Raw genomic sequence first — 18,848 nt, 5'->3', positions numbered from 1 at the left:
TCGCTGGTGGAGGTAATACTGTCTGTGTTATTTACTTTTGCGAAGCCAAAATACATTGTTGAATAATCATGTCTGATGTTGGAAAGGTGTTCATTCTTTATGAACTAAGCGCCTTAGTGGCGTGGTTGGTATGATCTTTGCCTGCCACCTCGTTGGCCGCGAGTTCGATTCCCGGGCATTCCATTGAGGGGCGAGAGATGTGTATTTCCGGTGATAAAAATCCACTCTCGACGTGGTTCGGAAGTCACGTAAAGCCGTTGGTCCCGTTGCTGAATAACTATTGGTTCCATGCAACGTAAAAACACCATACAAACAAACAATGTAAACTAATTCGATCACTGCAACATTAAAGCAAAACTACAAATTACACGGCAATACACACGCCGATATGACACTTGAGACAGGGATTATGTGGCAGTGAGGATGACTTGTAAATGGAAATTTGCATAATAATTAAGATGTGATTACAACTTAGGTCGAACTACGATTGTTTCAAGTACCATCTTCTCCCCGCTTGGAGCATAATCCGTTAATTCTCACGACATCGTGTAAAGAGCGTTTTCCGTAGGTATGTCCTTTTTATGACGCATTAATTAATAATGTGGTCGGGATTAATCCATGATCTGATGGAAGTCTTTCAGTCACAGTCAGTCTGCGTTTGATGTTTAAGTGGTTTTTGTATTAACCAATACAAGGGTGGTATTTAGACAAGGAAATATAGCTAAATCTATTCCTATCTGATGTTTTTTATTGTATATTTTTCTACGAACATATCTGCAATGATATATATATATATATATATATATATATATATATATATATATATATATATATATATAATATATATATATATATATATATATATATAATATACGTATAATTATAGACTTTATTTATTTCTTTATTAATTGTATTTATTTATTCATTCATTCAACATTAAGCCATATACCAAACAGAAGAAAGGCAATACAGAAAAAAAATCTTTGTTACGTTTCAACTTTATTTCAAATATACTCTCGCTATTCCAGGGTATTGAGTTCCTTGCTTTCCTACGACCTTCATTCTCTCCGGGTGGCCGAACCATCTCTTGTTATTACTTTTCTCTCTTATCTCCACATTTTTCACACTTTCAGTTCTTGAAAATGGAAGAAATGGGAGAATAATAAGGCTTACGTAAGACTACTGAACGATGGGCGTTAAGAACAAGGTTGAGAGCTGTAAACAAATCTGTTTGAATTTGTAATGGTCGAAGGGACACACAGACGTGTTTAGGGATTAATGAAGGCTTGATCCTACAGAATGTATTGCAATATGGAACTCAATAGCTCTTGTATGAAGCTGGAAACTCTCTACTCGCGGAAAAGTCGACTTTTCCGGGTTATTTATGGCGCCAAGCATGCAAGTTATTCTCTCTCTCTCTCTCTCTCTCTCTCTCTCTCTCTCTCTCTCTCTTCTCATGCTTTGAAAGTAACTTTACTAAAAGAATTATCTGTTTTGTTGATTTTCTCTCTCTCTCTCTCTCTCTCTCTCTCTCTCTCTCTCTCCTCTCTCTCTCATGCTTTGAAAGTAACTTTTCTAAAAGAATGATCTGTTTGGTTGAGAGAGAGAGAGAGAGAGAGAGAGAGAGAGAGAGAGAGAGAGAGAGAGAGAGAGAGAATTTGCCATCATATTCAGGAATGAGAGGGCGAACTTAATTTCCGTCTGTAAGTTTGAAAACAACTGTAACTGTGAAATGCCGGAATTTGAATTGTCTTAATTTGGCCGGAATATAAGTTATTACACACATATTCTGAATGATGAAATTCAAATTACATGTTCTTGACATGATGATTTAACGAAAATGCAAATCGTATTAGAGCCACGCGTTTAATTTGCTTCTTCAAGGGAAACCTCTTTAAATTGACCCGGAAGTTTTTATTATTTTTTCTGTGGAGAAAATGTGACTCACACTTTTCACCGAATATTTTAATGTGAAATATGAAATAAGTCTTTTGTTACATAGTCTTGGTTACATTGCGAACTTTAATGTAACCCCAAAAGGCGCGTGAAATCTTATAAGCAGATAATTTGCTTTCACCTTTTTTAAGGTTATCTTTTCTCCGAATCTGTGATCATGATCAGTTTCTCACTTACAGAGAGAGAGATGAGAGAGAGAGAGAGAGAGAGAGAGAGAGAGAGAGAGAGAGAGAGAGAGAGAGAGATTGCGTCCTTATTTTGGGTCCCTATTTCTGCGTTTGCTGTGCAAGGAAATATTTCCTTTTAACGTCAACTGCATTAAACATATGGGCAAAACCATTCTAATGTGACAACCTTAGAGAAAGAAAAACAATAATATGATATATATAATTATTTATAATATAATTTATAATATATATATGCTGAGTTTCTGTAGAATCTGAGAGAAACTGACCTCTACCAAGAATAGGAATAGAATAAGGGGCGCTTTTACTTGAAAATGAAGAATAGGTAGCTATCTTGGTCTAACTAGCCTCAAGCTTCAAAAACTTACTAAAATACTTTTATCAAAGAAGCTTCTGCCTGAATTGCTTGGGTTTGCACTCAAGTTTTCCCTCATGTTTTACCTGATAGCGGTTACTGTTAACATATGGGTGAGATTATGCATTGTGTCATTTTGGAATAGAATCTGGGACCTTTAGATTTATACTAATTTGAATTTATGAATTTAAGATATACCTCTATCGAGTATAGTAAAGTAAATATCACGTTTTGTTTAGTTACATAACGACCTCAAGAGAGGAATTAATGGGAAAATCAGTTTTGAGTAAATACAATAAGTGGAGTATAAGTGAATATGGAATGAGTGTAGAAAGCATTATTAGATATGACAGAAGTGATATTATAGCAGCTGTATCTGAACCGAAGAGACCACTTTTTAAGGCTAGCCAATGGCTCGATGAACGAATTTGCATCAAATTCCAGGATATATGGCACGATTCTCATCGTTGTTATTAAGCTGCTGATGTTTTCAAATAATCTCCGATTATAGGGTTGTGCATAAAGGAGAAAAAAATGTTCATGCAAATATACGTTGAAGAGGGGAAACGTTTTTTCCATCTGAATTTTCTTTTTATAAGCCCTTTTATACCAAGGACTTTCTATACTTATTATGTCAGGACTGTTGTTTATCTTCCATTATTGTCTTCTTTTGTTATGTAGCTGTAATTATTATCGAGAAAAGCTTGAAAAAAATTTGTAAAGGACGGTTAATTTTTCACTCCATCTGATTCCGTCTGTGTGTGGATATTAATTGCAATGGCGACTCTCAGCAGCTCAGAAATGCGTAGTCCTGAAGATTCATGATTTTGTCACTGTGTTGGTTAGAAGTTGTACGGATATAGAGATATGTAGTATTATAATTATCCAAACGTAAATAGTAAATGAAGAATGCATGTATGTATATATATATATATATATATATATATATATATATATATATATATATATATATGCATTCTTCATTTATTATTTACGTTTGGATTAATTATTTTATACCTACGGTTTATTCTCTCTATATTCCCGTACAACTTCTTTAATCTATATATAGTAATATATATATATATTAATATATAATATATATTAGTATATATAATACTAATAATTATATATAATATAATATTAATATAAATATATATTAAAATTTTATAAAATTATAATAATATATATGACATATTTTATATATATATATATATATATATAATATATATATAATATACATTATACTATATATATCTATTATATATATATTATTATATATATATATATATATATATATATATATATATATATATATATATACATATTATACGTATATATTAACTTATATATGTGTGTATATATATATATATATATATATAGATATTATATATATATATATATATATTTAATATTATATATATATATTATATATATATATATATATATATATATATATAATAATAATATATATATATATATATTGATATATCTAATAAAAGGAGCCCATAAAAACACCAAAATATAGAGAGAAAAGTGCTATATTTCAGAGACTGCTGTCTCTCTCTTCAGGTATATGAATGAGAAAAGTTTACAGAAAAGGTGGTATTTATACCAAGGTAAGCCAATTTAGGTCACCCCCGCTGATAATCTTCCTTTAATCTTCTTAAGCGTTGGTTGAATGAAAACCTTGTCGATCACATCTGAAACCCATGCTCCTTTTGAGATGTTCATTACCTGCCTCTCCTTTATTAAGGCCGATTCCATCATTTGACTCTTGTACCGGCAGTTGCTGCTATAAATTATACATGACAAATTCCAGTTTATTCTATGATTGTGTTCATTTATATGGTTGAAAATAGCTGAGTTCTGTTGTTCATACCTAACTGACCGTTTGTGTTGTATTAATCTCTGGGGAAGTGATTTTCCTGTAAATCCGATGTAGGATTGGTCACAGTCCTGGCATGGGATTTCATAAACCCTTGTTTCCTTGGGGAATGTCTTTTGTTGGACGTTAATCAGGGATTTGGCTATGGTGTTTTGGTCAGTGAATGCAAAAGGGTTAGATTTTCCGAGGGTCTGAGTCACTGTCTTAATGCTGTCCAGGTGAGGAATTTTTATTTTATTGTTGGGTGTCTCTTTGGTCTTTTTTTGAGGGGGTCGGTAGAAAATTACGTTTGCTTTGTGAATTGCTTTCTCAATTATATGGTCAGGATACTTTAAAGACGAAAGTTGCTTACGAATTAATTCAAATTCTTTTTCCAGGAAATCTGGGGAACAAATACGTAAGGCTTTTAAGAACAGGTTGCTGGCTACACCTATCTTGATAGTAATGTTGTGTTAGCTAAAGTAGTGATTGTATGAAAGTGAGAACGTTGGTTTTCTGTATATGGTAAATTTGTATTATGTCGTGTCTCTGATTATTAAAACATCAAGAAAAGGAATTTTATTGTCTGTTTCCCATTCAACTTTAAATTTGATGCTGGGCACTAATGCGTTTAATTTTGAAAGGAATTCATTAAAATTGCCCCACCTATTATCCCAAAATGTTAGAATATCATCTACATATCTCATCCACAGCATGTTTTTGGGTTTTATTGCATTTATTACTGTAGTTTCAAAGTATTCCATGTACAGATTGGCTAAAACAGGACTTGAAGGACTACCCATACTACACCCGAATTTTTGCTTATAGAATGATTCCCCGAATGAAAATACGTTATTAGATGCACATAATTCAACTAACTTTATTATTTTGTCAAGCGCCCATGGGAAATGATCTGAATAGGGGGATACTTTTTCCCCAAAAAACTGAAGAACGTCCTTTATTGGTACTTTTGTAAATAGTGAATCTATGTCAAGGCTTAAAGTTTTATTTACAAAAGTACCAATACATGACGTTCTTCAGTGTTTGAGGAAAAAATTATATTTTGGTGTTTTTATGGGCTCCTTTTATTAGATGGAATTCTGTTGTAACAGAACATTTTTACCAGTCATATATATATATATATATATATATATATATATATATATATATATATATATATATATATATATATAAACATACACACACACACATACCCACAAATATTTACCAATAAGTCGTCTCTAGTAATAGGAGAGAGAGAGAGAGAGAGAAGAGAGATAGAGAGAGAGAGAGAGAGAGAGAGAGAGCAGTGAAGAGGTCAAAAGAGGGGGAATAATATCGTCGGTGAAAAACTAGGCTTTTGGGGAAAAGTGATGGAAGATGGCGAAATTCAAGAGCTAATGGGCTGTGGTCACGCGTCCGCGATGTTCCATACCGTTTGTTTTCACAGAATATGTACGAAGGTTAGGCCAAACTCCTTATTCGTCCTCTCTCTCTCTCTCTCTCTCTCTCTCTCTCTCTCTCTCTCTCTCTCTCATATCTCTATATCTATATATATATATATATATATATATATATATATATATATATATATACATACGTATACATGTGTGTGTGGTGTGTACAGTGTATGTGTATGTATATATATATATATATATATATATATATATATATATATATATATATATATATATATATATATATATATATAGTCACGTCTTGTTACCCACTGAAGCGTCGAAAAAGGTGAGATAATGGCATCTTTTAATTAGTGCAAAATCTGGAAGAGGGGCAAAGTGAGAGAGAGAGAGAGAGAGAGAGAGAGAGAGGAGAGAGAGAGAGAGAGAGAGAAAAGGAATGGAGAAAATGGAAAAAGTAGGGCATATAATTATATCACAGTAATGTTATAAATGGCTGAGAGCACTTAGTAAGGTCTGCACGAAAATGCCCCTTATGCGACCGTGTTTTGCAGACAAATGTTGCAGCGAAAAGCATAATTATTCCGTTTTCTTTCGTTAAATTTTCGTCCTGTAGTCCGCTGTTTTCTACAGTGTATGCGATATGCGCATAACCTTTTAAAACAAGTACATTGATTCTGATGAAAGTGCAGATATTTCTGTCACCTATTACAAAATGTATGCTATTGGCTTTTATCTTCTTAGCGTTGTTGAATCGTGAAAACTAATGGAGGTTTGTTTATTTTTGTCAATACCCTGTTAATCCTTAGAAGAGTTCCACTTGGTATAGCAAACACATTAATTTATTATCAGTTCAGTAATACTGTGTCTCACTGAATGTATAGCAGAGTTTTAATATCCTCTTAGAGATTACTTATATTTTTTATTTGAACTTTTATCATAGTTTTATTTCATTTTATGATTGCAACCGATTTCGGTTCCTGCTGTAACTTCCTCTTTGTTTCAGTTACACTTTAAAATTTTCTTTGATTAGATGGTTCTCGGCCCCGTAGCTGGTTTTGAATATATAATTCTTTAATTTTGTTTATGAAAAATTACGAGTATTCTTATATTTTTGTTCCCAAGGCACGTTAAGGTCCTCCTGATATCTTTGCCACAGTTTGGTTTCATTCATATATAGTCATCCACAGTTCCGCTTCAAATTACGCTGTTACTTGAATATTTTTCTTTAATATATCGGTTTTGTACTTCTCATTGCATCGTTTGTCAGTTAGACGGGTAGGACTTTCACCATGATGAGCATTTTTGTTTAATTGTTTGTTCATTTCCCTCAAAGGTATTGTGGAGTAGGCTCTCCCAAAAATTCTACACTGGAACACAAAGCTGGTTATCACACTAGCATAGCTTATGCGGGCAGTACATTAGCTGGCTGGCCAAAATGTAATTTTGGCCCGCTCCTCTCCCCACCCTACCCCATCAGGTTCGTCATGTTTCCACGTTTCGTCTGCCAGCTCAGCTTATCATCATGAACTTTATATGTTTAGATTTGCTCTGAGGTACGTGGTTAATAGCCATAGAAAATTGTTGCATACTGTTAGCTGCAAGCGCTTTATAGTCATGAATGAAACAGATGAATATAGTCTTGCTTAGTTAGCAAATGTGTTATTATTATTATTTTTATTTATTTATTTATTTTTTGTCTATCACAATCCTCCAATTCGACTGGGTAGTATTTATTTATAGTGTGGGGTTCCGGGTTGCATCCTTCCTCCTTAGGAGTCCATCACTTTTTTGTACTATATGCGCTGTTTCTAGGAGCACACTCTTCTGCATGAGTCTTGGAGCTACTTCAGCCTCTAGATTTTCCAGATTCCTTTTCAGGGATCTTGGGATTGTGCCTAGTGTTCCTATGATTATAGGTACAATTTCCACTGGCATATCCCATATCCTTCTTTTTTCTATTTTCCGGTCTTGATACTTATCCATTATTATTATTATTATTATTATTATTATTTAGGAAGCAGACCCTCTCTCAAGCATACTTTATTAAAAGTAATGGCTACATCAGCAGCGTTACACTTGTAGAGATTCTTCTCTATTTTGCGAATAGCGGCTTTTTTCCGTGCTACTTAAACAGGCTAGTAGAGCGCCTATAGAGGTCATGGTCAAATACAGGGTCAAAATAGGTGTATATATTTGAATTTTACAGGTAAACTATGATACCCTAGTCATCAAAGTCATTAACGATTTTCTCTCTCTCTCTCTCTCTTTCTTTCTTAATGCGAGCTTTCGTCTGGAGCTGCCAGACATCCTCGGGCTGGGAAGCTGAGGGTGGACTGATCTTGGTGCGGTGTCCGTCCTCGTTATATCTGTGGGTGACAGCAGGGCGTCTGCCCCATGCTTGTCTCCTATTGGCTGGTGGCGGTGAGTCTTTGTTTTCATTGGTTGCCTAAGCCAGGTCTCAAGCCACTTTCTTCGAGCCGATGGTTGCGTTGCAGCATATCCTGCAGCTCCCCTTCCTCGACGTCCTTGTAAGCAAGACGGAAGACGGTCTCCGTACTTCAGTCTACACAAAGAAAACCAATTTAGGACTTTGCCTCAACGGAGACAGCGAGTGCCCCGCCAGATTCAAAAGCACCACTGTCAGGGCCTTCGTCAGGAGGGCTCTCTCCCACTGCTCGACCTGGCAGGACACTCACCAGGAACTCGACCGCGCCTCCCAAGTACTTGTGAATAACGGGTACTCAAATAAATTAATCAGCAAGGAAGTCTGCACAGCCCTGGAGAAATGGTACGGTAGTGAGAGCCCGCAGCCCCGCCCCCAGGATAATATCAAGCTGTACTACAAAGCCTTCATGAGTTCCTATTACCGTGAAGAAGAGGACTCCATTAAGAAAATTATTTCTGAAAATGTATCCCCAACTGACGACACCAAGAATATCGACTTAATCATATATTACCAGAATCGGAGGACGCGCGACCTTATTATGAAAAATAACCCCTCTCCACAGGTACGAGAACCCCTGAAGCAGACGCATGTAGTGTACCAGTATACATGCCCAGTCCGCGAATGCAGCGGCGCCTACGTAGGTATGACTACCATGCGACTGTCGAAGAGACTCTCGTGCCACGCCCAAGAGGGGGCTATCAAGAATCACGCCCGCACCAAACATCAGGAGGCCATCTCCCGGGATGTCATCATACAGAACACGAAAATCATCGGGAAGGCCCCTGATGCCCGTCGGTTGCGCCTGCTGGAGGCGCTCCTCATCCAGCAAATAAAACCTACACTGAATACGACGCAGGAAGAATTTCTCCTCCCTACGAGTATGAGAAGACCTGCCACCAACAATGACACCACCGATCATGACAACTCTATGGAAGACAACGCCCCCGAACGAGGTACTCCTGCAGCCGATGGAAATCAAAGTAGCCGTGACGTCCCACAGCGTAGCGCAACGCCCATCAACGTTACAGCGCCACTTAGGAGGTCCAGGCGGCTGCAGAATATGCTGCAACGCAACCATCGGCTCGAAGAAAGTGGCTTGAGACCTGGCTTAGGCAACCAATGAAAACAAAGACTCACCGCCACCAGCCAATAGGAGACAAGCATGGGGCAGACGCCCTGCTGTCACCCACAGATATAACGAGGACGGACACCGCACCAAGATCAGTCCACCCTCAGCTTCACAGCCCGAGGATGTCTGGCAGCTCCAGACGAAAGCTCGCATTAAGAAAGAAAGAGAGAGAGAGAGAGAGAGAGAGAAAATCGTTAATGACTTTGATGACTATGGTATCATAGTTTACCTGTAAAATTCAAATATATACACCTATTTTGACCCTGTATTTGACCATGACCTCTATAGGCGCTCTACTAGCCTGTTTAAGTAGCACGGAAAAAGCCGCTATTCGCAAAATAGAGAAGAATCTCTACAACTGTAACGCTGCTGATGTAGCCATTACTTTTAATAAAGTATATTATTATTATTATTATTATTATTATTATTATTATTATTATTATTATTATTATTCCGTATCAGCGAGAGTGCTTTAGAACCGCTCACGTGATGCTTTTGAATTAGCTCAACTTTCTAAAGAGATGTATTGTTACCGTTTGATTAATACAGGAATTTTCTGTCGCCTTCCTAAGTAAAATGTCAAGTTATCTTGATGAAAGCATTAATACTCCCAGTTCTGTTATTTATCTCTGTGACCTTTGCCAGGAAATCTTGAAGATTCAGGATGAATTTACGGCATCTTTTCGAACGAATTGACAAACTGGGAGACTAGAATCAACAAAAAGTAGATAAGGAGTATGTTGGACTTTAACGTAAAACTCGATTTTCTACAGATATCCTGGTTATCATTAGAATAAGACGTTTAAGTTTCTAAATGGACCATCAATGCACCATACCCATATTCTAAGTGTTGATGGTATGAAGTGATTGAGATAAATTTTGAGGTGAAGATTTAATGCTATTACTTATAAAGTGAATTGTGTAAGCCGTCTTATGCCTGTTAAATTCATGAGGTGCAGGAGTGCCAAGACTTCGAAGTTTGACTGAGGTTTAATGCCAAGGACTTATAATGTTATGGAACCTTTTATAGCATAGAAAAGTCTCTAGTGGGTTCTTCCCTTCAAATTCACCAATCTTACCGTATTTTCGTTATAATAAAAATATGAAGTTTAATGTGAATAAATTAGAAATAGGTTTATCGTTATCATAAAAATATGGGGTTTAGTGTGAGTAAATTAGAAATAGGTTAAAACACAAAATTGTCCGATCTACTCACTATCACAGGAAGTAATGCAGACTTTCATTGTATGGATGATATAGAATTGCACCCCAGAGATTATTGATTAGGAAATCTAAGGTCATCCTGTAGAGAGCTTTAGTTCTGAATAAGAAAAAATTTCTTAATGGGGTCATGTAACTGAAACTGAGCATTGGTAAGTACATAAGATAGTGTTGCTTAAATTATTAACGTTGCAGATGTCTTTATTATTTACAAACATTTCTTAGCTTAATTTGAATTATTGTAGCTTCCTTTATCCCGTAATATTAATTTCACAATTTGAAATGTCAACATACAAAATCTCTACTTGTATTGCATTCGTGCATCATAATTACTGTGCTAGGTTTGTAATCTCTTGTTTTAATTGTCTTACCTGGAAACATTACACTGCATTTAATACGGTATAACCACTGTGAAACACTTTTGTAACATTGTAGATTCATTTATTATGCAGTACCGACTCGCATTGCCAGAATTTGCTTAGAAATTTATATTTCATACCAGCTGGTAAAACCTTAATAAATTAAACTGTAACACCGAAAGCATTAACAATAGGACAATTAGTACTTACACTTCCTCCTGTCGACTGGAGAGTGAAGTCATGCAAGCACGTGGCTTCGATCGTTCCTGCTCGGGATTCCAGGTGGACGGCGGTGGGTGCTGTCACTTCCAGGCTACGGGTCAGAGACTCCAAGAGCAAGCTCTGGCCCACTGGGGCAGCCACGTGACTTGTCTGGACTGAACCGGTGAATAGCGCTCCACCCTCACCTGCAAAAAAGGGGTCTTATTTAGCCTGATCCCCTGAATAGATTAGAGGGTCTTCTTCATGTAGTTCTGTATGAAGAATTTGGTAATGGGTAAAAGGCCTTGCATGAAATCATAAGGGGCTGTGGAGGAAATGGTAATATTGAATTAAGCTCTTACCTTCATCACACACCATACTCCTCAACCCAAACCATTACTCGATCAGTGTGAATTATTTGGTTAATGACTTGGAATGTCAAGGATGTGCTGGGGTATTAGGGACACCATGCTCGTTCATTGAAACTTATACATTTGTCGATATTTGAGTCCGTGTGGAGAGGCATGGTAGTCGGCGTATTTGTGGAAGATTGTCAGCTTGTGATATGATTGGTTTAATTAATAAGTTATATATATATATATATATATATATATATATATATATATATATATATATATATATATATATATATATATAATAAAAGGAGCCCATAAAAACACCAAAATATAGAGAGAGAAATACTATATTTCAGAGACTGCTGTCTCCCTCTTCAGGTAGATGAATGAGAAAAGTTACAGAAAAGCTGGTATTTATACCAAGAGGTCCATCCACAGGTAAGCCAAAATTTAGTTTTAAACCTAGGCTTATCCTTTGCCCTTATGCCAGACCGTAAAAACAACCTAGACTTCATAGTGGCTTTTGATAAATTCATATCGGACAAAAACTACAGCCGTGAAGAGATATGTTTAAAAGGAGTATTAACTGACCTTAATAAGAAATATCCTGTCCCCCGTAGATTTATGATAGCCATCTGCTCACTAAAAAAGTTAGATGTTGTAATAAGTAGATCTGATTAAGACGGCAAAATCGTAATTATGGACAAAGACTTCTACCTCGTACAAAATCAACCAACTCCTTACCGACACAAACACTTACGACAAACTTACAGATAAGTGAGCACACGATATTGCCTCGGATGGACTAACAAAAGTCTTTGAGACATCCAAATCCTTGTAACTCCTTGTAACTTCTCATTCTAGCCAAGCTTTCCTTGTGTAGGAGACTACCCTAAACTCTCCGTAAATATACCTTTTTTTTCACCTTCAACCGACAGTGATACAAGTTACAAAGAGTCGCCAGGATTAGGATGTCTCACAAACTTATTAGTCCACTCACTAACCTCTTTGATCAGTTTTACTATTCATTCTTCTCCTCTTCCTACCTCTCAGAGAGACCTTACCTTACAGACCTTACATCTTGTTCGGGTTGCCCCAGGTCCCTCAGTGTGAGGCACCTGTAATATCTACGAGAGAGAGAGAGAGAGAGAGAGAGAGAGAGAGAGAAAAGCTGAGGACAGAAAGGGAGGGTTGGGACCTTTCTACCTTCCCCGAGCCTCTTCTCCTCTTCCTCCCTCTCACAGACAGATCGTGAGAGAAAGAGAGAGAAAAGAAGCTGAGGAAAGAAAGGGAGGGGTGGGACCTCCCTTCCTAGCCGAGCCTCTTCTCTTCCTCCCTCTCTTACCTTACCTTACACCTTACAGACCTTACATCTTGTTCGGGTTGCCCCAGGTCCCTCAGTGTGAGGCACCTCTAATGTCTACCAGAGAGTTGCTAGTACATCTTCCAGTATATTTTGCATCTTCCAATCTTGGATGGTCTGGGATGCAGTTTAGATATTTGTCGAGATTATTTTTAAACACATCTACGCTCACTCCTGTTATATTCCTCAGATGAGCTGGCAACGCATTGAATAGACGCTGCATTATCGATGTGGTGCGTAGTGGATTAATGTCCTGTGTGTTTTCCTTATTTTTCCTGCTATAGTTATGGGCACTATTAATCTACCTCTGCTTGCTCTTTCTGATATTTTTATCTCCATGATGTTTTCAGCTATTCCTTCTATCTGTTTCCATCCCTGAATTATCATGTAGCGTTCTCTTCTCCTTTCTAGACTATATAATTTTAAGGATTGTAGTCTTTCCCAGTAGTCAAGGTCCTTGACTTCTTCTATTCTAGCTGTAAAGGACCTTTGTACACTCTCTATTTGTGCAATATCCTTTTGATAGTGTGGGTACCATATCATATTGCAATATTCAAGTGGACTACGAACATATGTTTTATAAAGCATAATCATGTGTTCAGCTTTTCTTGTTTTGAAGTGCCGTAACAACATTCCCATTTTTGCTTTACATTTTGCCAATAGAATTGCTATTTGATTGTTGGCCATAACATTGTTTTCCTATTCATCATCACACCAAGGTCTTTAACTGCTTCCATATTGTAATTGTCTCATTATTAGGTCCCCCTGTATGCATATAGCTTTCCTTCTCTGTCTCCATTATTTATTGATTCAAATTTATCAGAGTTAAATACCATCCTATTTACCTCTGCCCAATCATATACTTTGTTAAGGTCTCTTTGTAGCGCGTTCCTATCTTCATCACAAGTAATTCCTCTACTTATTCTTGTGTCATCAGCGAAACTACTCACTACCGAGTCCTTAACATTACTGTCTATGTCTGCAATCATAATAACAAACAGTAATGCAGCTAACACCGTACCTTGTGGCACACCGGAAATTACCTTAGCTTCATCTGATTTCTCATCGTTTGCAATAACTATCTGTTTTCTGTTGTGTAAAAATTCTTTTAACCATCTTCCTACTTTATCCACTATATTATGTTTTCTAATTTTTTTCGCTAATATATTATGGTCTACCTTGTCAAAAGCTTTTGCAAAGTCTAGATAAACCACATCTGTTTGTTCATTTCTGCTTTTTCATATTTTTGTATATGTTCTCACGGTGGACTAACAGTTGGGTTTGTGTACTTTTTCCGGGTACGAAACCATGTTGTCCTATATTAAACAGATTATTTTTTATTAAATGTTTCATAATATTTTTCTTCATTACCCTTTCATACACTTTCATAATATGTGATGTTAGACTCACAGGCCTATAATTACTTGCCTCTAGTCTTGATCCACTTTTGAATGTAGGGGTAATAAATGCTAATTTGTGCTCATCATAAATCATGCCTGTATCTACACTTTGTCTTAATAATATTGCAAGTGGCTTTGCGATAGAATGAACTACTTTCTTTAACAAAATAGCAGGAACTCCATCAGGCCCTGCTGCAACTCCATTTTTAATTTCATTAATAGCCTGCACAATATCAGCTTCATTAATATCTATGTCAGCTAAATATTCACTATTTTCGTCCCTTACTTCTATATCATTATCTTCATTAATTCTATTCTAGGGGTGAATTCTCTCTTATATTCATTCTGCCAATATGTTGCAATTTCCTTTTTTTCATTCGTTTAATCTCCCCTTCAATTCTTAGAGGGCCTATTTCTATTCTTCTTTTATTCATCTTTTTTCACGTAACCGATGAGTATAATAGTTTGGGGTTTTGCTTGATATTTACTAGGGTTTTTTCTTCTAAGTCCCGTTTCTCATTTTCTTTTGATTGAATAATCTTTTGTTCTGCATTTTCTATCTTACCTTTTAGTTCTATAACTTTCCATGCATTTTTTTTCTTTTGCAAGACCTTTTTTCCACTTTCTGATTTTCTGGAACAAGATCCTTCTGTCTCTTGGTATGCATGACTGATGTTTACTTTTCTTCTTTGGTATATATTTATCCACTATTTTCTCTAATATTTTATATAATATCTCCGTATTTACCCTTATGTCATCACTTACAAAAATGTTATCCCAATCTTTGTTTAATTCTTCATTTATTTCTGACCATTTTATATTTTTACTGTAGAAGTTGTATTTTCCATATCCTTCCCACTTTTTCATTCTTACTTATCTCTGTTTTCACTTGCTTTGGAATGGACTGTTAATTCTATGACATTATGGTCTGAAATACTTGCATTATAAACTATTATTTCTTTAACATAATTCATCTCGTTCACAAATACTAGGTCTAAAGTATTTTCCTTTTTTGTTGGCAGGTGATTTATTTGTTGAATGTTGTGTTCTAGTAGCATATCTAATAGCTTTTCGAATTGCCTCTTATCTTCTGCACTACTATTACTCTCTTTTTTATATGTATAAGTACAACCACAATCTCCTATTCGTTCTTTTCAGTCTATGAAAGGAAAGTTGAAGTCTCCATATAGGAGAATAGTCCAGTCCTTGTGATTTCTACATATATCATCCAATTTTTCAATATTAAGTCAAACTCTTTAGTATTAGGAGGTCTATATATTACATGTTCATCAATTTTTTTTCAGATTCAAATTTCTACCGCTATTAGTTCACATTCTGAGTTACTATATTTCTCATATATTTTTCCTTGTTTTTTGTCTTTCCCATATATTGCGGTTCCCCCTTGATTCCTATTTTTTCTATCTGATCTATAAGTTTGGAACCCTTTTATTTGATCATCATTCCCAGTCTCTTGGGAATACCAGGTTTCACTTATATTCATTATATCTATTTTCTTTTCTTCATTTTGGGTTAGTTCTTCTAAGTACTCTATTTTTCTTTTTGAGTTACTCGTAACTAAACCCTGCGCATTCATCACTATGATGGTTTGTGTGTTTTCTCTTCATTTAATATGGGGTAATAATAAGGATCCCATTCCCATTTCTTTCTTTCCTGTTCTGGTATGTTGTTCTTTTTTTCATTTCCAGAAATTCTGACATTAAAAAAATCCAACTTTTCCATAATATTTGATCTTCCTTCATCATAATTATTCATTTTGTGTCTGAATCTGCCAATTTTCTCCAGTATTTCTGCAATATCCTCTTGCATCATAAATACAGTTCATATCTCTTGAGTTGTATCTTGGAGCTGAGGCTTTGAAATTTTTTGCTGACATCACTGCATATCGCGTTAATGGCTTGGTTTTTTCTTTTACCTGATATTCTTTATTCCTCTCTTTATTTGTTTCTTTCTTATTTTGGATTTTATTACTTGATTGATTATTTATTGATTTTGATTCATGGCTACAGGGTGCATATATTTACATTTTTTGTCGAACTTACATCCTTTTCCTTCTTTTAGGTTTTGCATATTTTTGGATGTAGATCTCTGCAATCATCCTCATAGCCGTCTAGGTATGCAAATTTACCATATATTTCATAGTTGTGACATACCTTAGGATTTTTGTAGTAACATCTTTCTCCAAATTGCAGACTTTGTCTTTTTTGTCTATTTTTTCCTCTTTCCCGTCATTGTGTAGATCTGGGTAGAGCCTCTTCGGGATTTTCTTTTGTGTTGTCATATTGTTAATTTATTTCTTCGTAAGTATGCTGCTTTATGCCTCATATTGCCTTCATATGTAGTATCAGTGAGTATGTCTGCATCCATACTTCTATATTCTTGTTTCTTTGTTTTCCTTATTTTTTTCTTTCATTTCAGTTTTGTTTACTTATCTTCCGTTTTCCTCTTCTTCTTCTTCCTCTTCCTCTTCATCCTCAACTATTTGTACATCAATCTTGGTTTAATAACATTGTCTATCCATGATAGACATGGTGAGCAAAATATTCTGGTATCTTTTCTCATATCTTGCATTACCTCAGCACATTGTGGATGGGTCGGAATGTTGCATGCAGACATTTTTTCTGATTAGGTTTTTGTGGATTGACTATGCTATACAAACCTTACACAGTTGCATGCTTTTGGCATTCTTTTTCTCCTAATGCATTCAATTAGATATTCACAAGATTCACCTTATTCATTTTCTTTGTCGGAATATGTTGGTTTATGTATATTTTCTTTATGAGTCTCTTGACCCCACTTGGATTTTATTTGGAAACTTCTTCAATTTTTTCAAGATGTTTTCATTAGATTTGTTCCAGTTTGGGAAGGATTATCCTTCTAATATATCTATGAATGCTTTTGTATCTTTTTGCGTTAGGACTGTTGCTGATTCATAGATGAGAAATGCCAGTTCCCTTCCTGCTACCTCATCATATTGCGAATCTGCTAAACACGCCAAATTACGCCACCTCTTCCCGCAGTGGAACTTACTGCCATCTGTTCTGATTTATAGTATTACACTTGATAAAACTAACTTAGAAGACGCTTTATCCTACTATTTTCACACTAATCTTATCACCGATAGTTCACGAACACTTCTAGATATTTCTCAAATTCTAGTCGTATGTTAAACTTGTGATATCTGTTGATTATTGTGATTCACGCGGGTACGTCTCACCAAGCAAGATGGCTACTACGAGAGAGGAGAAGAAGAAGAAGCTAAGGACAAAGAGGAGGTGGGGAACCTCCCTTTTTTTTCCCTTTTGCCCGAGCCTCTTCTCTTCCTACCTCTCACAGAGAGAGAGAGAGAGAGAGACGAGAGAGGGAGAGAGAGAGAGCTAAGGACAGAAAGGAAAGTGGGGGAGGAAACCTCCCTTACCTGCCCCAAGCCTTTTCTCCTCTCCCTACCTCTCTCTGAGAGAGAGAGAGAGGGGAGAGAGAGAGAGAGAAGCAGCAGCTAAGGACAAAGAGTGAAGTGGGCGAACCTCCCTTCCTGCCCCGAGCCTCTACTCCTTTTCCTACCTCTCACAGAGAGAGAGAGAGAGAGAGAGAGAGAGAGAGAGAGAGAGGCTACAGACAGAAAGGGAGGTGGGGGGACCTCCATAACTGCCCCCAGCCTTTTCTCCTCTTCCTACCTCTCTCAGAGAGAGAGAGAGAGAGAGAGAGAGGAGAGAGAGAGAGAGAGAGGCTAAGGACAGAAAGGGAAGTGGGAGGACCTCCCTACCTGCCCCCAGCCTTTCTCCTCTTCCTACCTCTCTCAGAGAGAGAGAGAGAGAGAGAGAGATTGAGAAGCTTAGGACAGAAAGGGAGGTGGGGGGGACCTCCCTACCTGCCCCGAGCCTTTTCTCCTCTTCCTACCTCTGTCAGAGAGAGAGAGAGAGAGAAGAAGCAGCAGCTAAGGACGAAGAGGGAGGCAGGGGCGCCTCCCTTCATGCCTCGAGCCTCTTTTGGTTGATCACAATCTCTATTACTATTTGCTGCCTGTCACAAGTACTTGGCTTTCCAGCCTTTTAATCCCACCGCGTCCCCTTTTCCCAGCTCTCCTACTCCTGTGGTCGGCTCTTACCACCTTTCCTATCCCGCTGCTCCCACCTTTCCCAGCTCTCCTGCTCCTGTGGTCGGCTCGTTACCACCTTTCCTATCCCGCTGCTCCCCCACCTTTCCCAGGATCCCCCTCCTACTCCTGTGGTCGGCTTTTACCACCTTTCCTATCCCGCTGCTCCCACCTTTCCCAGCTCTCCTGCTCCCATGGTCGGCTCTTCCCACCACCTTTCCTATCCCACTGTGCCCACCCTTTCCAGCTCTCCTGCTCCTGTGGTAGCTTCTTCCCACCACCTTTCCTATCCCACTGCGCCCACCTTTTCCAGCTCTCCTGCTCCTGTGGTAGCTTCTTCCCACCTCCTTTCCTATCCCACTGCACCCACCTTTTCCAGCTCTCCTGCTCCTGTGGTAGCTTCTTCCCACCTCCTTTCCTATCCCACTGCACCCACCTTTTCCAGCTCTCCTGCTCCTGTGGTAGCTTCTTCCCACCACCT

General features: G+C 37.1%; 1 protein-coding gene across 1 annotated transcript in view; it reads right to left on the bottom strand.

Moving 5' to 3' along the window:
- LOC135222895 (delta-sarcoglycan-like) overlaps positions 1 to 18,848 on the bottom strand; it is a gene marked incomplete in the record, with an annotated part of 788,261 nt that overhangs the window by 6,876 nt on the left and 762,537 nt on the right. Inside the window, 1 exon segment of the mRNA XM_064261269.1 lies at positions 11,147 to 11,343. Within this exon segment, the coding sequence (XP_064117339.1) occupies positions 11,147 to 11,343 (197 nt within the window).

This window comes from Macrobrachium nipponense, chromosome 8, assembly GCF_015104395.2.
Source record: "Macrobrachium nipponense isolate FS-2020 chromosome 8, ASM1510439v2, whole genome shotgun sequence".
NCBI lineage: Eukaryota > Metazoa > Arthropoda > Malacostraca > Decapoda > Palaemonidae > Macrobrachium > Macrobrachium nipponense.
The sequence above is the reverse complement of the archived record's forward strand: the minus strand, read 5'-3'. Positions and strand labels throughout refer to the sequence as shown.